The 20611-nt window shown below is 50.7% G+C and overlaps 8 protein-coding genes across 8 annotated transcripts; 4 read left to right on the top strand and 4 right to left on the bottom strand.

Annotated features, from left to right (window-relative positions):
* Positions 1-98: 98 nt before the first annotated feature.
* Positions 99-2909, bottom strand: LDX57_008781 (uncharacterized protein; the record flags this gene model as incomplete). Its single annotated transcript, XM_046090503.1, has 1 exon — positions 99-2909. The coding sequence occupies one exon, from the start codon at positions 2907-2909 to the stop codon at positions 99-101; it is 2811 nt and encodes a 936-aa protein (XP_045946478.1).
* A 1548-nt stretch (positions 2910-4457) lies between these two features.
* Positions 4458-5907, bottom strand: SSU1_2 (TDT family transporter; the record flags this gene model as incomplete). Its single annotated transcript, XM_046090502.1, has 5 exons — positions 4458-4601; positions 4702-4987; positions 5052-5348; positions 5399-5767; positions 5819-5907. The coding sequence occupies 5 exons, from the start codon at positions 5905-5907 to the stop codon at positions 4458-4460; spliced, it is 1185 nt and encodes a 394-aa protein (XP_045946477.1).
* Positions 5908-7559: 1652 nt separating this feature from the next.
* LDX57_008779 (uncharacterized protein) lies at positions 7560-9590 on the bottom strand (the record flags this gene model as incomplete). The annotated part of the gene is made up of 3 exons (XM_046090501.1): positions 7560-9188; positions 9243-9346; positions 9396-9590. 3 exons carry the CDS (start codon positions 9588-9590, stop codon positions 7586-7588), a joined length of 1902 nt encoding a protein of 633 aa, XP_045946476.1. The 3' UTR covers positions 7560-7585.
* A 599-nt stretch (positions 9591-10189) lies between these two features.
* Positions 10190-10959, top strand: LDX57_008778 (dihydrodipicolinate synthase family protein; the record flags this gene model as incomplete). Its single annotated transcript, XM_046090500.1, has 2 exons — positions 10190-10378; positions 10450-10959. The coding sequence occupies 2 exons, from the start codon at positions 10190-10192 to the stop codon at positions 10957-10959; spliced, it is 699 nt and encodes a 232-aa protein (XP_045946475.1).
* Positions 10960-11248: 289 nt separating this feature from the next.
* LDX57_008777 (LysM peptidoglycan-binding domain-containing protein) lies at positions 11249-12184 on the bottom strand (the record flags this gene model as incomplete). The annotated part of the gene is made up of 1 exon (XM_046090499.1): positions 11249-12184. The coding sequence occupies one exon, from the start codon at positions 12182-12184 to the stop codon at positions 11249-11251; it is 936 nt and encodes a 311-aa protein (XP_045946474.1).
* Positions 12185-15393: 3209 nt separating this feature from the next.
* On the top strand, positions 15394-16053 carry LDX57_008776 (uncharacterized protein; the record flags this gene model as incomplete). The annotated part of the gene is made up of 1 exon (XM_046090498.1): positions 15394-16053. The coding sequence occupies one exon, from the start codon at positions 15394-15396 to the stop codon at positions 16051-16053; it is 660 nt and encodes a 219-aa protein (XP_045946473.1).
* A 635-nt stretch (positions 16054-16688) lies between these two features.
* Positions 16689-17606, top strand: LDX57_008775 (uncharacterized protein; the record flags this gene model as incomplete). Its single annotated transcript, XM_046090497.1, has 1 exon — positions 16689-17606. The coding sequence occupies one exon, from the start codon at positions 16689-16691 to the stop codon at positions 17604-17606; it is 918 nt and encodes a 305-aa protein (XP_045946472.1).
* Positions 17607-17933: 327 nt separating this feature from the next.
* Positions 17934-19019, top strand: LDX57_008774 (uncharacterized protein; the record flags this gene model as incomplete). The annotated part of the gene is made up of 1 exon (XM_046090496.1): positions 17934-19019. The coding sequence occupies one exon, from the start codon at positions 17934-17936 to the stop codon at positions 19017-19019; it is 1086 nt and encodes a 361-aa protein (XP_045946471.1).
* Between the last annotated feature and the right edge of the window lie 1592 nt (positions 19020-20611).

Below are 20611 nucleotides of genomic sequence, written 5' to 3'. Positions count from 1 at the left end.
GAAAGCACAATGAAAGTAATGATGTCAATCACAAGACAATAAAGATGGCAATCGCGATGACGATGACATGACTAAAAAATCAAGGATAGCAATGCAAACTACATATGCTGAGGCATGATATACGCCCGCTTCCTCGGGTCATCATCAACTGTTGACGGACCCCGTTTCTGCCCCGGGTTCAGACCCAACGTATCCGCCACGTGCGGATGGGGTAGCGCATGCGCCTGAGCATGATGGTGAGTCGGTTGTTGAGCGTGACGAGGCGGCTGCGGATGGACCTGCATCTGTGGCTGGGATTGCGGCGGCATGGGAATTTGATGCGGTTGTGGCTGTTGGAGATGGGCGTGGCCATGGGCGGCGTGCGCGGCGTGGGCGTGCTGCATGTGCATCTGGGGCTGCGCTTGAGACACGCGAGCCGCCGCTTGCATCTGAGCCTGAGGCATCTGATGCTGGAGATGGGCTTGGACTTGACTCGGCTGCATTTGGTTGTGCGCGTGAGCCAACTGGTTGTGGTGGTGCACTTGTCCGTGAGAGACCGCATTGGGCGTGCGTGCCTGAGGCTGCTGCGTCGCCTGTGGTTGAGCCTGAGGCTGCTGTACCGGAGTCAGTGCCTGAGGCTGAGCCTGGGGCGTCAACTGCTGAGGCTGCTGGGGCTGTTGCGACTGCTGTTGCTGTTGAGGCTGCTGAGGTTGTTGCTGCTGCTGCTGTTGTTGTTGTTGCTGCTGCTGTGGCTGCTGTGGCGGCTTCTTCTTCTTCTGGGTCGGCGTCCTTTCAGGCAGCTGCAGGGGTGGTGGAGGTGGCAGGCCCTGAGCTTTGGCCTGCGCTTCGGCCTCAGCGTGGGCGGCGCGAGCAGCGATATCCGCCTTGCGAGGACGACCACGCGGCCGCCCCGTGCCGGACGGCTTGGAGGATGGCGGCTTACGCGGAGCCTTGGGCTTGGGAGGCGCGTTGGGATCCGTCTCGGACTTGCGAGGCCGTCCGCGACCTCGTTTCATCGGCACCACGGTGCCGTCGGGGAGGGTGATCATGGGCGGCGGGTTCTTGGTCTTGGGCTTAGGAGGGGCGGTAGGCGGTGGTTGAGAACCTCCAGGGACTGCACCAGAGGCATCTGGAGCACCAGGGACACCGGGAATACCGGGGACGCCAGGGACACCAGGAGCCCCAGGGGGAACGGTCCCCGGCACGCCGGGAACAGCAGCCCCGGGAAGACCTGGCACAGCGGTATTGTTCGCATTCGCCGCGGCGGATTGCTTTGGCTTCCGGGGTTTGGGCGGCTTGGCACCTTCTTCCCCAGATTTGCGTGGCCGCCCACGCTTCTTGTTGGGTGTCCCAGCGGCGGAAGCATTTTCGCCGGGTGGCACAGCAGGCTGCTCACCCGGTTGACCTTCGGAGATGTAGATAGGTTGATGTTGCTGCCCGGGCCCCTGTGCCTGCTGCTGGTGCTGCGGGTGCGGGTGCTGGTGCGGCTGAGGGTGCGGTTGGATTTGACCATTGATTTGGAGAGGGTTTGCGGCGGGCGACGCGGTGGGTTTGGCGGGCTGTTTCCGCTTCTTGGCCTGAGGAGCTGCCGGAGCAGCAGCGGCAGCGGCGTTGGAATTCGACGTGCCAGCGGGAGTCTCGTTATTCTCGACCGATACAAGGTCAATGGTTCCACCGACTGTCGACGGCGTGGACGACTGCGGTCGATGGGCCTGTTGTGGGTGTTGCTGAGCCGACTGTTGCGGCAGTATCGAGTGCGGTTGTTGATGGGACTGTGAGTGGAATTGCGCCTGCGGTTGCTGATATTGGCGAGCTTGAAACGTGTGCTGCTGGAATTGATGCTGTTGATGCTGATGCGACTGCTGTTGGGCCTGCTGAGGCTGCGATTGGTATGGAGATCGCTGCGCTTGCTGCTGCTGATAGCGAGCATGCGCCTGTTGCTGGAACGAAGGATGCTGGGCTTGGGATTGTTGAGTTTGCTGAGCCTGAGCCTGCTGTTGTTGGTGTGCTTGTTGGGCCTGTTGCTGCTGAGCTTGTTGCTGCTGGGCCTGTTGCTGTTGCTGGGCCTGTGTCTGTGCCTGCTGTTGCTGAGCCTGTTGTTGGGCTTGTTGCTGGGCCTGTTGCTGTTGCTGAGCCTGCTGCTGCTGATAAGTCTGCTGCACTTGCTGATACGGAGACTGCTGCGCCTGCTGATACGGAGACGCATGGGCCTGTGCTTGTTGATACGGAGATTGCTGCGCCTGCTGGTACTGCGCCTGTTGGTAATGATGAGGTTGCGCCTGATACTGAGCCTGCTGTTGATGGTACTGCTGCTGCTGCGACGGTTGCTGCGATTGCTGCTGCTGGGGTTGACTAGCCGCCATCATCGGCGAAGCGCCGGCCGGAGTGGACGCGGACGGATGCGAATGAGTCGACTGGCGATGCTGCATGTGCTGGTGTTGCATGCGCTCCAGCGATTGCTGCGGCGACGAGATGGTCATGGCGTGCGCATGGGGCGACAACCCCTGCGCGTTCATGGCAGCGGGGTGCGCGCGGAAATTGGCCATAGGATTCATATTCCTCTGCAGACTCTGCAGCGATAGATAAGGGTCCTTCAACTGGCCGACCGTGTCGGTGTTCCGCTGCAGCAGATCCGCCGAGCCCTGCGGCGGATAATGACTGGGGAAGGGACTGAAATTGCCACCCGGCGGCAGACCGACCAACGGAGCCGACGCGGGAGTCATTTTGCGAAGGTCAGGAGAATTCGCGCCCGTCAGGTCAGTGGTTTGAGATTGACCACGAAGTAGAGAGCTGTTGGCGATGCCGCTGCCATGGTGGGGATTGGCGGCGGCCATGGATGGCGATTGCAGGTGATGTTGTTGATGCTGCGGATGAGATGTCTGCTGGGACTGCCGCTGCTGGGCGAATGGATGACCTCCATATCCCATCATCTTGAAAGATGGGAGGGAGAAGAAGTGGTTGTGGAGAGCGTGTGAAGATAACTATGTATAAGATCCACTTGTATATTGACAGGTTGGGGAATAAAAAAAAAAGAAAAAAAAAAAAAGAGGATGTCAGGTGCCAGACATGTGACCGCGTCGACAAACACGGTACGAGATTCCCCGGCAGCTGAGCCAGCGGGTGCGTTGTCTCTCCTGTTAGGCAAGAGGGAGAGAGGGAGAGGAAGAGAAAGAGGAGGTGATTGAGAAAAACAATTCAAGGGACCAAGTCAATCGACACACCGAGTCTCCCAAGCCCCCGAGCGAAGAGCAGAAGGGACTACTTCCAACGCGCAGTTCAGCGCGCGTATTTTCAGACGGAGAAGAGGAGGAAAAGACGGGGATTGGAGGGCCTGAGGCGCGCACCGAGGTCCGGGGAGCGACAAACACCGAAAGTGCAGTTCGGCGACGAGGCGGCCAAATAATTCCAGGAAAACAGGATCAATGCAAGGTGTCCGACTTCAAGAGACTGCCAGACGAGTGAATCCCCTCGAGACGCGTCGAAACTCCCTGGAAATCGAATCTCCCGGGGATCTTTCGATGGAAATGAGACTCGAACCGGCCAAGAGGATGACGATTTGGGATCTTTTCGATGGGCAACTTTTTTTTTTTTACCCTTTTTTTGATTTTTGATTTTCAGGAATTTGGGAAATTCTTTTTTTTTTCTTCTGGCGGGAGGAGGCGACCTCACGTGACGGAGAGGCCAAGTTGGCCACTCCGCGTTGAGGCCGTCAGGCACAAAGACGAGTCACGTCGGTCGCAGAGAAGGCGAAGATGCCTGAAGGTGATGTTGATGCTCTTCATCTCTTCTGGAGTTGAGGACAAGAGTGATACTATGCAATCCTCAGATTCAATCTTAGATCTGGCGGAGTAGATCTGATTTTACCCCAAGCCGGGGAAGGATAAATAAAATAAAATAAATAAAATAAAAATGAAAAGAAATAAAAAAAATAATAAAAATAAAATAATATTCGAAAATTCGAAAATAAAATAAAATAATAAATAATGAAAATGAGGATAATAAAAAATAATCAAAAATCCATAATCTTAAATGAAAAAGAAACCCCCATCTGATATTCCACCCACCTTCCACCGACCCATCGACCATTTAAGCTTCCTTTAGCAGCAGACTTGACTCCTTTCGCTGGTGGATGCTTGCTGGGATCTGCAAGTTGGTGGTGTTGAGTTTGAGAAACCCTCCATACCAAACATCCAGAAATAAATTTAAGAAAATTAAATTAAATCATCTGAAGTATAACAAAACACAAGGAAATAAAAATAAAACTCCTGCCAAATCCCCTCGTCATGTAACCTCAGAAACCTAATCTTATCATCGGTCGCATTCACTTCTGGAAGATGATGCTATCCCTGACGGACAACCACCGCGTGTTAAAATTGGTCAATTAATTACGAACACCCCGAACGAGGTTCCAGAAAGAATTAAAAAATTGAAATCAAAGGAGCCAGACCCGCGGGATTCAAAAAATCTAATAAATCTCCTCAGGCTGCCTTGCCCTCCTCGACCTGCGGCTCTCGCTCCATCACCGGGAGACAAGGTGCGAAAAACAAGCGACCGGACCAGACGCCCTTCAAAGTCCCCACGCTCACCACGACCCACAGAACCACCACACACAGCGACAGAACCTGCCACGGACGTTAGACAAGAATGGATCACAAGATGACGCCACGATGTTTTGACCAAAATCATTTCAAATCAACCAATTTTCGAGTAGAGGCAACGTACCGTTCCTAATATGCGGAAGAACCTCGACGGCAGCGCCGCCCCCATCTCACAGGTACAAACAGCAAAAACCCCTAGCGGGAATGTGAACCCCCACCAGCCGATATTAAAGGGGAAGCTCTTGCATCGAGCAATCGAGGCCAGCGCGAAAAACAGCCACACCAGGCCAAATGACCACATGATCAGCGCGATCAGGAATCCGACGCTATGGAACGTCTCCCCGGTCGACGCTTCCAGGGTCTCGGTTTGCGGGAAGATCGCGTGTGCGACCTCTCCAAGCTTCAGTGCTCTGTTTTATGGCATGAGTGTCAGTTGGTTGTGTCGGATCTGTTGATGACTGGGACAGGACGTACCCGTATCCGCCTTGGCCCAGCGGACCTAATGGCAGAAGAACGCTCACGATCACCCCCTTGGGAGGGATTTTGTGCAGAGTTAGTCGCTGCAGGTAGATCACCAACACCATCATGGCCAATGGGACCCCGATACCCCAGAGCATGTATGAGCAGATGATGGTCCATAGTGCATGTTGCGGATTCGGCAGGACGCTGGCCACGATGCCGCCGGACGACCCGGCCACGATACAGGTGACGATGGGGAGGAGCCAGACGGCTGTCATGGAGGACAGTTGCATGTCGCTGCCGTGGGCCATGCTGATCCATTGTTAGACGGTATTTTTATCTTTTCTTGAGGGGGAGCATACAGTAGAAAAGGTAGAGACAGGGCAATCACGACGGACAAGACCGCGTCGAAAATCCACAATCCCCAGGCAAAGTTGCGGGTCCACTCGCCCCAGGCGGGAACGCAGACATAGCAGAACATATTGATTATGGTTGCAAAGCCCATAGGAATGGTGCCCAGGAACATGGACTGCACGGGATGGGTGATCATGAGGGTGAAGATTTCCGGATAGAGGGTATATCGAAGGACGGAGATGACGGTTCCGATGGCGAAAAGGACGACGTTGAGCACGAAAAGCACGATGGATATGTACCGCAGCCAGTCACCGTTGTAGGGGAGCGTGTTCAGCAGAATAGACACGATTCCTGTTCCCATTGTGACGGAAAACCATCTGATAACGTTAATCTGGGATGCGTGGCTGTCAATGGCACTTGGCACTCACGAGGGCGTGAAATGACGAACGACTCTCCTCCAACCCACGTCATGCTTGCTGGGTGGAGGGCCGTCGGGCGTTGGGTCAGGGTTGTACATGGCATGCGATTGTCTTTCTCTGTCTTGAACTTATTCAGGGTTCGCGAGGGAAATTTCATTCGAAGCTGTGCGACGTCGGGTTGTCGGCTCTGCAAAACCGAAGTCGCTGCTTCCTATTTGAGATGATCTTTCCAGCCTTAACAAAGACTGGCAGAGTATCCACTCTGTGTCATTCCTCAGGGTCAATTTAACATCCTTCCTGTTGGACTATAGTGAATCAATCCTTGCCATCCGTGAGTCACCGAGGCTTCCGTTCAGGTCGCCGAGGATGGACTCGGCCGAGATGCACGGATTCCGGAGTTATCATGACCAATCCTGGTTGAAGACTTATTCCATGCCGGATTCCGTTCTGACAGTCCAGGTGAATAGATTGGGTAAGCCGTAAGTTTATTATAGAAGTGTGGTTTTAGAAGGTTCGCCAATTCAATATTTATGCTTCAGGCTTAGGGATGACTTAGGAGTCTAAACTTAATACGGCAGTGACCGAGGCAGACGCTGACCTTGTTGATGATATCATAGGGTTACAGCGAAGCCATGGGACCAGAGACACGGACGGATTCGGACAGAGCTTGCAGACAGCGGGGGAAAAGTTTCTGATTTTCTTATTCGCCTTTTATTCTAGAAATTAATTCTGTTATTCTAGAATGCTTCTATGGATACACCATGGAGAGATTGAGCTAAAACTCGGCAGTCGGCGAATGGAGTGGGTCTTCTATATATCTCCACATTTTATTTTTTTAGTCGCCGAAGTATGTCTCCATCGGGCAAATCTGGGGATTTTTATTTTTAATTTATCTTATCTTTCTTTCTGGCCCTCTTCTGGTTTAATGGTTTGCAATCCTATCATCTGACCCAAGCTATTGAATGTGTAGAATTCCTACAATAGAACTATAATGAATGAAACAAACCATCTTGACAGGTTCATGGCTACCAGACTTACCAAATTTACCAGAGAACAGCATCTACCTAGAGTCATCCACTCGAAGATAAATAACCTAGAACCATGAAACGCACTATTTACGATCGCTGTAGACTCCCTCAACAAACCATGTGATTTCCCGCATAGCTATTCGATACCCTACAATATCAGGATCAACTTCATCAACTTCATCAACTTCAACTTCATCAACTCTCTATTCTCCACACTGCCCTCTTCATGAACCAAATTTCCCACTTTCCTCCAACAAACCCCAAAATGCTCACCCGTTCCCATCAGCCATCGACCTCCTCTCTTTATCTCACGTCAACGAGCAAATCCACCACTAATCACACCCTAATCCTGAAGTCTAAGCACTCCTCATCACGCCGTCACGAATTGTCCTCTGCGTCTCCGCCCTCATCGACCCCGCAGAACATACCTGTCTTCGCACACAAACTCTACTTTACGCGGGTGCCGAGGGCCGCGTGATGGGGCGGGGAGGATGAGAAGGGAGAAAGGAAACAGGAAAAAGTGTATGAAGTTTACATTAACGAGGTCGGAACTCCCGTGGAGATACGATTAAGGACTTGAGGTGATTAAATATTCTCGACTTACTCGCATGCTGATGACTACAGACACGAAATCATAGACCTTCCGGCACGAAGACCGCTAAACAACAGTCGGCATTATATACGAGAAAGCTCCTTCTCCGAAGTCCGTCAGAAGAAAGTCATCCACGGCTGTGACTAACGACTGGGTTTAGAAACCGAACGGTTGCTGCTGCTGCTGTATCGCCGTTAGTCGATGCTCATACTCGAAACTCGAAACCGTATCCTGCGCGCTCTGCATCGGACACAGACTCGCAATACAATCCAACAACCTCCGATTCAACCCCGGCGTCATCCGACAGATCGGATGCTGTGCCAGACAAGGCGTACCCCGAAACAAAGCTAGCACGCGGCGAATGAGGTCGAAGATGCGGTCCGGGATGATCGAGAGCTGCAGCGCATAGGTCTTTGTGACCTCGAGGAGGAAATGCCCCGCAAAGGCGATCATAATGTGGAAGTAATGCGGCATGCCGACGAGGTTCTGCTGGAGCTGCTGCTCTTCCTGCAGAAGCATCTCGAAGATGGCCACGGCAGCGTCATGGGCCATACAGGCGGCGGCAACGAAGGATGGCGGGATCGGTTGTCCGTCGAGGCCTTTGAAGACCTGGTGGCCGAGATAGAGCTTTCCGAAGTGGTAGTGCAGCTGGAGGCCGCGCCGTGGGAACTCGCCGATGTAAGGGTCGGATTTGAATAGCACGGAAAACTTGGTGAACCATTTGTCGAGCTGACGAGAGTAGTGCATGATTTGATTTGCGAGGGTTGGGGGAACTCGTGTCTCTTGCTCGGAGCCTAGCAGATCCCGAATTTGCCCCATGATTAGCAGGAGAGCTACCTGGGAGACCAGACGCACGTCGGAGTCGGTGGCTTGATCTTGATGAAGGAAGGTTTCCCAGTGCATGGCGATGTCCTTGTCATTGCGCAGCAGGGGATCGCGATTATGTAGCACGGAGAGGTGGTGGTCGGATATGAAGATCAGATACCACAATCGCACCCTATCTCTATGTCCTATGGTACTAGAGGTATGACTTGGTGACGAGCTGTCACTAGTAACAGCCACATGTTCAAAGCTGCGATGAAGCCGCATGTCAGCCGCTCGACGGACGGCATCGCTGGAGAGGATCCGCGAGGCATCGGACAGCCAGAAAGAGCTGATGCAGAGGGCACGGACATACTCCAGGTCGTGCTTCTCAAACAGGGAGCGAGATACTAAACGGCGGAACTCGCGATTGCAGGATTCGTAAAGGGATTGACCTTGGGGATCGTGAAGGGCCGAAACGGTGCAAATGGCTGCCAGGAGAGGTGGTGACTTGGACTGTAAGTGTTGCAGGCTGTGATATTCACCGCAGATCCCGTATAGATAAGGGTCGAGTCGTGTGAGGTATTGATTGACGAGGCTCTCGGCGACGGTCACATTCAGGACTTTCTTGCTGATGAAATCATTGAGTATGGTCTGCCTCGGGCGAGATGCGCCTGGTGGGCTGTTCGGAGATGATCCCGGGCTGCCGAGCTTGGCGATATCCAGGAATGTATCGATAGGAGCGTGGACAGCCGAGGGAGTGGCAGGAGGAGATATTTCACATCCTGAGAGGCTCGGATGGTCTCTCTCGTCACTGACTGTATTGTCATTTTCCCGCTCAACACTGGAATCTGCACCAGATATCAAAGGCTTTGGCGATGGCACATTGATGTGCTGGCAGACGGCATTAAGAGTCGCATGGAGGTTTTGAATATCGGATTGGAGAAGCTCCGTGTTTCTGACAATAAGAGCCAAGTCAGCAGCACTCAGCACAGAGCATGGTAAGATTTACTTGACCTCCTCCACCAAGGACTGCAGACTCTTATTCAAGACACAGGAGAGAGATCGACGACGGCATCGCGCACACGGAGGCCCATCCGCCATATCACATTTGATCTACGCTTGTCAGTCAGAGCAAGCACTGAGCGAGCCAAATTGCACACACCTTTTGCTTGCGACACGCCGTGCAAGCAGTGATCTTGCGTGTAATACCGGGCACGACATCGACCATTGCCGAAGCATCTTCCTGGCTGGCAGGACCAGCAGGATGGGACTGCGGATCTACGCCCGGAGACTGGCCTTCTGACGGCAAGGTGTCCGGTCCGACGTTGCCAGTCAACGATCGCTTCCGTTTAGTCATGATGCGAGATATCATTGAAAACAGATGCTGTATTGCGAGAAGCCTCCTAGAGACGAGCGGAAATGCATCGGCGAGCTTCCGGTCATCGGATTAAATAACAAAAAGAGGGGATTCTTTCTGATCGACAGACAGGGATCCGTCATTGCCGTCAATAAGAACAATACGTTTTAGGGCTCCTGCAGCTTCCCCGCATCTCGAAGGATTCAACCGGTGGAGTCTCGGTCAATTGCCGATTCTACTGCATGGTGAGGTCGCCGACCCATCTGTTATTTCATATGAGATATCCAGGCACTCGGATACAACCTTTTCAACCCAACAAATAGTTACAATGTCGTCCAAAATATCCCCTAAGGAAAAAAGCCCCCCCACCAGGGATCTATTGCCCGGTCATCTCACTCTACAAAGCAACCAACAGACAGGAGATCGACCTAGACGCATCGTTCAAATCCTTCAGCTACCTGATCAACAGCGGCATCGACGGGCTAGTCCTGGCCGGAACAACAGCAGAAGCCGCCCTTCTATCTGCCGACGAACGAACGGATCTAATCCAAGTAGCACGAAAAGCAGCGGTTGAATCAGGACGACCCAAGTTCCCTATCATGGCAAGAATCAGCGCCCAATCGACCAACGAGACAATCCGACTCGCGCAGTCAGCACTGGACGCAGGCGCTGATTCCGGACTCCTGCTCCCGCCGAATTATTGGCCTAAGGCTGTGTCCACGGGTATCATCGCGGAGTTTTACCGTGAGGTTGCAGATGCTACGTCTTTGCCAATTGCCATTTACAGCGTAGGTATCATGGCGCCCACCCCAGGAGGGGAGTTACACTCCAGGTGATATAGAATGCTAATAAATGGCAGTTCCCCGCCGTCTGCAACGGCATCCACATGAGTTCCGACCTACTAGCCGACCTCGCCGTGCACCCTAACATCGTCGGCGTGAAACTCACCTGCGGCAACGCGGGCAAAGTAACCCGTCTAACGAATCGATACTCGCACGACCACTTCGCCGTCTACGCCGGGTCCTCGGACTGGTTGATCCCATGCCTCAGCGGCGGGGGCAGCGGCTGCGTCACTGGGATCGCCAATGTATTTCCTAAGACGGTAGCACATCTGTACGGACTATGGAAGAATGGGGAGGAGCGTGAAGCGCGCAAACTACAGGGCGTTGTCGCGGAGGCCGAGAAAGCGTGTAAAGAAGGGATCGCGTCGACGAAGTACGCCACGGCGTACTTTGTGGGATCGAAGGCTGGGGTTGAGGATGAGAGGGTGTTTTGGCCGAGGAGGCCGTATCGGGCCGTTGGGGAGGAGAAGAAGAGATGGGTTGTTGAGGCAATGGGTCATTTAGAGGTGGTTGAGGGGGAGTTGTAGGTTTGTTCAAGGTGTCTGTAGGAGGTGTGGACTCACGTACATGATACTAAGCCGCTTAGGTAGCTATTTATTTCCGTTGAAAGTTGTTCATGTGCTTCCCTCATTAACACCCCTAATCTAATATCTTCCGGGGTGTGATAGATTGGTAGCAGCCCGTTAGAGCTGTCAAGCCACATAAGATCTAGTTCATTAATTTGTTGCATGTGCATAAGGCCTCTAGTATATACTCTTGGGTCCCTGACTTACCTCCCCAATGTACCATCCCGCCAGATATAGTAATATCCCAACCTCAATAAAATATCTCATCATCCTCAACGTCTTCATCATCCTCATCATCCTCATCATCCTCATCATCCTCATCATCCTCGTCGTCATAATCAGGAATGTAATTTCCGGAGGCCTTAACGCAGTAAGCACTTCCCACCACCAGCTGCTCGTCGCAAGCCCCCGTTGCCAAGGACGGATTAACTGCCAGAAACAGTTTCCAGTCTATAGAGTTTTGCACGCAGAGTTTTGTACAAGTTTCTTTTTCTCCGCTAGAATCCTGGTCCTCCATGATGTACCATCGCGCACACCGATAGCTTGTGCCTTCGGCCACTGTTACGTTGGTGGGCGGCAGTATCTCGGGGTAGGAGTGGAGCGCCTCGTCGGAGGGAGGGGGCACGGTACCGTTTGCTGTTCCGCCTTGAGGTCCTCCGCACAGAATCGTTCCATATACTTCATTGCTCGTTTCTTGGAGGTTGGAGCAGTCGTGTATGATCCATGGGTTGTATTTGCGGACGGTGTAGCCCGAGGCTGCATCCAGATCAAGGGACGTTTCGATCGAACGGCACGTGTCGCCGTCCTTGAGCGTGTATGTGGGTGTGCAGCTAAATGGGAGGCAAAGTTCTGTACCCACGGGGATGTTATGGCAGTTACGGAGGTTGGAGTTGCCAATGAATAGGGCGGCAGATGAGACGCCGTGTTTGAGAGCGATGGTATCGCACGTATCATGGAAAGCAGTAATGTATCTTGTGTCGGAGGCACAGAATGTGCTGTTGTTGGCATATGGGTCCGTTGGTTTCTCGATGGGTGGAGGGATATAGGTGGGCACGGCAAGGCCACATTTGGAGTTCATGAAGACAAGGTCCGATTGATATGTTTTGTCGTAGATAGAGTAGGGAGTTGACTGCATCACCTCGTATCGCTTGACGTAGCAGTATGAGCAGAGCTCAGTCGTGGGCATTTTGTCGATGGTTTTGGCAACGGTGAAATTAGCAATAACGTCTGGAAATACCGGTCAGTAAGGCTTTCGAGGAGGCTGTAGTCTGGGTTCGGAGAAGTAACTTACCACCGCAATATTTGCCAGATTCAGGATCCTTCAAGCAGGTTTCGTTCCAACCTGCCCACAGAATACCCCCCGGGCTTCATCAAGACGACATTCTCTTCATGATAGTTGGCGCAGTTTAGCGAGACGCTTTCGAACCATGCTTGGATCGATTCACCGCAGGTCTTATCGCACACCAGATCGCTTAAGGTATCGTTATCTAGACCCGCCCTCCAACTTTTATCACTGAGCATGTACGTCTCATCATGGCATTCAATTAAACGGGTCATTGCCGTTCGGAAAGCCGAGGAGACACTTGATAGAAGATTTTCATCCCATTTAGGGCCGTATAACTGAAATCCGTCAAACGTGCGTTTGCCGATTGTCTCCAGCCCATGAGATAAAGCCAATGTAATACTGTTGTGCACAATTAGAAGCAAGAGAAGAGAAAGTATGCGTCTCATTTTGAGACGTGCCTCCTCGGAATGTCAAGAAAGATGCTCGTCTCGAAGGACAACTGGAGGACGAGATGTATATGTTCCTTGATGGAACCGGGGCTCAAAGACTTAACTAAGTCCGTCCAAGAGGTCGTTCCAAAGCGTTATATTTGATGCCCCTTTGATATCACCCATGAAATTGTGGGAATCGTGGCAACGTGAATTTCGCCAATTGAGTATTGGCGAGTCACGGTCAGCCACGAATAAAATGCAGTTCCCAGGGGTATTTCAGATCGCATTGCCTCCAAATCGGTTCGACGCGGGTTTAAGTCCAAGGCGAGCAGACTAGTCTTCTCTCTAGTCTCTTTCGGAAGTTCTCCGCGTGCATGGCCACTTCTCGAGGCCCAGCGCACGAATATGGTAACAGAGGCTCGCTTAAGAAATTGATCGGTGGACGCTCCTGGTGTTCATTAGTTGTATTGAGCTCCTAGGTCATGATTCAACTCGAACTTGGGGGATGAGATCATGAGATCTTTTGGGGGAAGCCGGAGGTAACTGCAGGTACACCATTTTTTAGACCGACTATAGTGGATATTAAGGTTACATCGCCTGCGCCTATTAGGGCTAGACAGAGGCGAACCAGCGTTTGTTGATATTTTCTTAGTCTGAATGAGCCTATAACTCAAAACTAGGCCCAAGGTCTGGCAGCGTGGAAGGTTTCTAGGACATTGATGTGCTGTTGGCAGAATATGTGGCTAGATGGAATTGATTGTGCATTTTTCGCTGCACTACAAAGGGTGAAATGGTGAACTGATGGAACAGCAGAGTATAGGCTTGAATTGATGAAGTCGATGAATGGATGAAAGGTCTCAAAGACCGCTCGGGCGTTGGCCAATGTAAGGCCCACTGTGGGTCACCTACACACTAAACCACGTTGGGTAAGGGAAGGCGATACAGCCAAGTGGTCCAACAACAAACCTTAGCGAGAGGTTGTTGTAGTATTCCTGGTCGTGGACACTGCCAAGTATCCTCGAACCTGTCAATTGATGGGACATAACTTCTGCTCCCTGCTGTACATGAGAGGCTCTTCGTAGATACCAGTCAAGTAATATGATATCGTCGGATCTTAAGCTGCTGTTGTATGGTAACAAAGAATATGTACGTGAAGTTCCTGGATTAGGCCAAAGATTGAGGGACTGTTCATTTGCCAAGGAATACTATCGAGTTAAGCGTCAAATGTTAGATTGCGCCAAGAGCTGCCAAGCTAAGACAATGTTTTCTTTTCCACTAATAAGTGGTAATACGCGCCAGGTACCTGCAATGCACTCTGGTCTCCTCGGATGACTTGGGATCCTTTTCACTGTTTAAAAGGTAAATCGAAAGATCATCTTGGTTTATATAGCAACCACATGCTCCCGACCTATGACGCTGAGACGCGATATTGGCACTGCTAAATCATAAGCGTTATACATTCGAATTAAAACCCATAAGGAATAACTAAGAAATCCTCCCGGAAGATCCGGCATGAGCCGAGGGAGGGCGGAATTCCCCGGGCCCATACAAGATTGGACTTTCTCGAGGCTAACCAGTCACAAATTACAGAGTAGTGGCGCACTGGCGAACGACGATGTAACTCAATTTTTAACTAGAAAGACTGGTTTTCTCGGTTGCGATTAGCAGAAAACTAGGAGGCATCAATACACCCAAGATAGTCTTTGGTTCCCAGTGTTTTAGGCTCCACTTCTAGGTGCTCAATTGGTTAGAGTGCTAAGTGAACCCTGGATTAGAATTTGTCGGAAAAAAACTCGATTGCCCCTTTTTACTGCGGGGAATCGAATGCCTACTTATCATTATTGAGATATCTTTTTCATGAATGAACCACTTGCGCTTCCTCCGATGTATACGTGGCAGGAACCGGCAAACACAGAATGACGGGAGTTCAGAGACCCTTTTTACGGATCATAAGCCTGGTAGTTGTCTTTCTCTTAATCTCTAAATGGTCTGAGATACCCATTTTTCCACTCAATTTATGCTTCGCCAATTTTGTAAGCATGCGGAGTTCATAGTCAAGTTTGACGTGTGTCCATCTAACCTTTCAATTAGGGATTCTGCGGCGTGACGAAGGAGTTTGTAAGTAATTTCTAGGCTTCAAAATAGAGAAAATGAAACATTGACTGACCGTCTTTTGCCACAAAGTCCGACGATAAACCCGTTACGCATCGAACATGCAGCAAAAATGGTACACTCTCACGGGTTGTGGGCTACTACGAAGGTTGGGGCACTCGGCGGACCTGCAACAGGTTCTGGCCCGAGCAGATCGTAGGGGGAGTCTACAGTCACATCAATTTTGCTTTCGCTACCATTGATCCCGAAACCTACGAGGTGATACCTTCTGACCAGGCAGATGTATCACTATACGAGCGCCTAACTGTTCTTAAGCGTTGGGATCCGAGGCTGAAGGTTCTGATTGCTTTGGGGGGTTGGACTTTCAACAACCCCGGACCGACAGCTACTGTTTTCTCTGATATTGCGGCGTCTGAAGAAAAGCAGAAGAGGTTTATTAAGTCGTTGATCTCATTTATGTCAACGTACGGGTTCGATGGGGTGGACTTGGACTGGGAATATCCAGGAGCAGATAATCGTGGTGGAAGACCAGAGGACTATGGGAACTTTCCCAAGTTCATAGCCAATATGGAGAACACGCTTTCGAAGACACCTGACAGATTCGAACTGTCGATTACTCTCCCCTACTCGGATTGGTACCTTCGACATTACGACCTCAAGGAATTGGAGAAGCATGTCAGTTTCTTCAACCTCATGACATACGACATGCACGGGACTCTGGACCGTGGGAATAAATGGACTGGCGAGCAGTTGAACGCACACACCAATTTGACGGAAATCAAGGACTCGCTCGACTTGCTCTGGCGGAAAGGTGTCAATGCCGAGAATGTGGTAATGGGTCTGGCATTCTACGGCCGCGGGTATACTGTTGCGAGCCCGTCATGTGTTGAGCCTGGCTGTCTGTTTCTGTCGGGAAGTGTAGAGACGCATTGCTACTACGAGACAGGAATTCTGCCTAACAATGATCTTATGAGAATCATGCGTACCAAAGGGTTGTCATCGAAGCTCTATGAGGACGCTGCTGTCAAGGTAACTCATTGGCGGGATCAGTGGGTGTCCTATGACGATGAAGAGACACTAAAGACCAAGACCGACTTTGCCCGTGAACAGTGTTTGGGGGGTGTCCACGTATGGGCAATCGGCCATGATATGAAGTACGCAAACTTCACTGAAGCCCTCTACCGCGTGGCCAATCGCCGAGGGCCGCGCAGAAGGCATCACGGTTAGGGCTGATGAAGACACGTGCAAATTGAGTAACTGCGGCGAATCCTGTCCTGACAGGGGGCGCACGATCTCGCGTAAGGTTGATAGAGAAGTGACATAGAAATGAATATATGCTGGACGCATCTATATTAAATGGCGCAGGCGTCCAATCGCGGTGCTGCCCTTCAACAAAGCCCTCTACATATGGTTGATACAGCCTCAACAACGGACACTAAGCATCCCAATGCTTAGACCAAAGGATGTGAAGCTTCTAGAATGTTGGGTCTCTTCCTATACACCATCATGGAAGATAGGCCCACAAAAGCTACCAGTATGGTACCTACAGTGAATTGATGTCTTCGGATTCAATAGTCATCTGGCTGTCCATTTCTCTATCTTCGTGCGCGCTGCTAACTCCCTCAATGCCTGATCAACATTACCACATTCTGAGCGATGGCTTTCCCTACATTCCCTGAAACAGGCAAAATAATCTGAGAAACGATATGGTCAAAACCCAGAGGAAGAATGGAATGTTATTAGGTAAGTTCTAACTACTCCGGAGGGGGTTAGTTCAATTTCACTCCACTTTTCTTTTAAAGGCGCCGAACCCCATCCACTTCAAGTCCCCGTCCAACTTCTGCCTCCTCACTTCTTGCACGATGTCGGACCCAAACAAGCCATCGTCGCCCGGTTTGTACGAAGATTTTTTCCGCCGTCAATCCTGGCCTGAACCATGGGATGAATCCGAGTTCTCGCCTGATCAAAGGAGGGCGGAGATCCAAAATCGCGTTAGAAGTAAGGTATCAAAAGGGATCACGGAAAGTTTCTTCGAACATTCCTTCTACCCGTTTTCGTGCTGGCCATGGGGATTTTTCATCTACCGGACAGCATACGGATCCGACGAGGACTGGAACCAGGCTCTTGCTAAGCTTCATCGCTATATTCACTATGATATATGGCGCACCGTTAAAGACGAACCGGAGGCAGCTAAGATTGTTTGGGAGGGCTGTCACAACGTCATTGTTGAGGATCGAAAATTGCTAGAGGGCGCTTCACCCATCAAAGTCCGGGAACTATTTCAGGAGTGGATAGTCCGAAATCCAGAGCACGATAATCATAGCGAGCCACGATCAAGCTTTTGCTTGATGATTGATGATCATGCTATTCAATCCATTCTAGCGAGTTCGGAGCCAGGTCTGGACCGCAACCAGCCCGGATACGTGATCTTGATCGGTCGCTCATTTCCTGATAAGGGGGGGCTCAGATTCGAGCCTTTTAATGGGAGTTGGATGCGACTGCTGATGCATGGGATCTGGCGCGTTACCTGTAATGCTGATGATTTTGATTTTGATGACTTGTGTCGGTGGATCGCGAAGCCGTGCTTGATTCCTTACTGTGATGGCTCTGAGAGCTGGGTGGAGGACGTGAATGGGCAGAAGGTAACGGGCCCTTATTCTTCGGGCGATGAGGAGGACGAAGACGACGATGACGATGAGGAGGAAGACGGGTATACCGAAGCAGGCGGTTATCCCCTCTACGATAATTATAAATTTCTTAAGAAGGGGGGGCATATTTAGATCGGAATCTTGACTTAAATGCCAGGATGCCTCTAGCAGAACCCATCATACACAAGGAATAATGCCATCTTCTTCAATTCAAATGGATTCAGGGTTCTATGGATGTCCATGCTTTCATCTTCCTGCGCGATACTAGTCCCGTTAATTCCCGGTTAATACCTGCGATTGTTTACACCCTGGGAGGTAATAAGAGCCCAAAACTTTCTAACTTTCTAACTTACTCCGGAAGGGCTAGTTAACTTCCCCACTCTCTCTTTTTAAAAGGCGCCGAACCCCCCTCCAAAGAACCGAACCCAGCGGACCTCTACTCCCCTTGATCTTTGCAACATGTCAGACCCAACTCCGGTGCCCGATGCGCACGAAGATTTCTTCCGCCGCCAGGCCTGGCCTGAGGCATGGGATGAATCCGCGTTCTCGCCAGACCAACAGAGGGGGAAAGTTTTCCGTCGACGTTGGGGTACGGGCACTGGCACGGATTATTTTCTCAGTTCATGCATGCGCCGCGGCCCATCTTGGCCGTGGGGATACTTCATCTACCGGACAACATACGGGTCGGACGAGGATTGGAGCCAGGCTCTTGCCAAACTTCATCGCTATGTTCACTACGCCATACGACACCAGGCCGTGCGATCTCGGCTTAATGGTCCTGAGAAACTGGAGAATGATCTCGAAGCAGCTGAGGTTATCTGGGAAGGATGCCAAAATGTTATCGTTGAGGATAGAGAGTTGTTAGAGGGGGCTTCACCTACCCAAGTTCGGCGACTATTTCAAGAATGGATGATACGGAATCCGAAATACAAAAAGTTTAGCAGACCACGGTCGACCTACTGTTTGATGATCGATGAGCATGCCATGCGGTCTATTCTGGCGAGCTCGGAGCCTTGTGCGGACCATAGGGAGTATATGGGTGCCCAGCCCGGATACGTCATCTTGATCGATCGCCGACATCCTACTGAGGGAGGGATCAAGCACGAACCTTATAATGTGGGATGGATGAGGATCACGATGGTATCAATTTATACGGCTTGGGGGTTTACGACTGGGCGCGACGACTTGGAGTTTGAGGACGTTTATCCCGCTATCGGGAGGAGGGGCTTGATCCCATATTATGATGGTTTTCGGAGTTGGGTGGAGGACGTGAATGGGCAGAGGGTGGAAGATTTCTTTCATTCAGAAAGTGAAGAGGAGGAGATGGTGGAGGAGGATGTGAATGGGAAGAAGGTGGAAAGTTTTTCTCGTTCAGAGAATGAAGGTGAGAATGATGTGGATGAGCAGGATGTGAAGACTGCTTCTCATTCAGAGAATGGAGAAGAGGAGGACGAGATTGAGGACGATGAGGAGGACGATTATCCCGAAGGCGGTTATCCTTTCCATGATATTTATGAATATCTAAGAGAAAAGGGGCATATTTAAACCTGTACTTCTTCAACAAGCGGTATTCTCGTTCCCTCTGGCAAATGCTGCATGTCGCCGCATATATGAATTACTCTGTATCCACACTGGATCTTCTTCCAACCCTGGGTGAGTGTACGGTGAAAATTATTTTATGATACACCTTGTTGCCCACAGCTCTTGTGTGTAAGAATCTGTAACAGCAATGCCTTCACATTAGAAATCACTGCAAGTTAGGCCTAGCGATAGATGAAGCGATCTCACCATGTTTGACTAGCAGGTGTTTTTAAGGAAACCATATCATCCTCTCCAAGTCTAATACCTGAAGACTTCTCCCAAGCAGCTCGACACCTGACGTAATGTCTAACTTTCTTTTCTCTTCTCTCTTTTCTATTTGGCCCCCCTCTTTTTTTTTTTTTTTTTTTTTTTTTTTTTTTTTTACACTATCCCGACGAGATGAATGTGAGCCTGAGTATTCTACCTTTGAGCAAGGGGGAGGTTCAAGAATTCAAAGCTTGGTTTGGACAGCGCTATAGACAATTATATATCTCAGACTAACAGGGACTCCCGAGAACTTAAACGGCAAAGAGTTACTGTAGGCGTTCCGCGAGGTATAGGGCTACCGATTATGATCAAATAAGTGAATTGAACTATGTTAACTGGATAAAAGGATCAAGATGGTTGATGACGAAAAAGAGGTCCTCGCCTAGGTCTGAATAAGTGAAATGAAATGGCCGAGAATGCTTGGCAGATTGTAACCTCAGGCATCAAAAACACCTTCATATAGGACTGTCATATTCTGAAATACAAGGCATAGGAATCAAAGCGTAGGCTCTACCATCAATCAATGGCATCGAAGGTATGAGTGACAGGGGGCGGAAGATTTGTGATATAGCAGCAACTCCCATCCCTAGTTCAGGACTCTTCATAACGACGACAAACTACTTCCCCAGTACACAAGATACAGCTACCCATAATCCGGCCCAGAACGAGAAAAAGGACTCCTTGAATTATGACGGAGGGTTGTATGAGGTATTTAATTGAGGACAAAATAACGAGTGGAATAATAGTGCTGTCCAGAAGACAGGGTTAGCTTGTTGGACACGAGTCTGGACGGCTGGTGATATTGATTTTCGCTTTCACAACGGCCATTGTCGCGAGTCGGTTGCGAAGGATGAGCTTGCTTGATCATGGTAGGTTTGTAAAAATTAAGGTCCATAGATCGGCATGCCGGGTCAGGATCCTGTCATGGAAGTCTGTAACGCCTCTCGTTTCAACGGTCGGCAGATGGATGGTCAATCAACATGATAGGGGATGTCATATGATTCAGGATTTCAAAGACAAAAGCAAACCCCTTTTCTACTTTTTACAGTCGAGTAAAGGGGTTTTACTCTTTAGAGCACCTAAAAATTCTAGTACGCGACTAGGGCATCGCTAGGATATAGTTTTACCCGCCTGAATAGCCTCATGTGTCCACCTAGACGACAAGCTTCGCGAGCTTTGCCCGAAAGCCGATCCGAACCAGGTTGATTAGATCGTCGTCAGCGTTTGACGGTTCGGCAGCAGAATTCTACACCGAACTCAGTCCCCTGATCGTCAGGCAACGTCAGCTA

Source organism: Aspergillus melleus, assembly GCF_016097325.1.
Source record: "Aspergillus melleus strain CBS 546.65 chromosome Unknown contig5, whole genome shotgun sequence".
NCBI classification, from domain to species: domain Eukaryota; kingdom Fungi; phylum Ascomycota; class Eurotiomycetes; order Eurotiales; family Aspergillaceae; genus Aspergillus; species Aspergillus melleus.
This window is presented reverse-complemented; position numbering and strand designations above follow the sequence as displayed.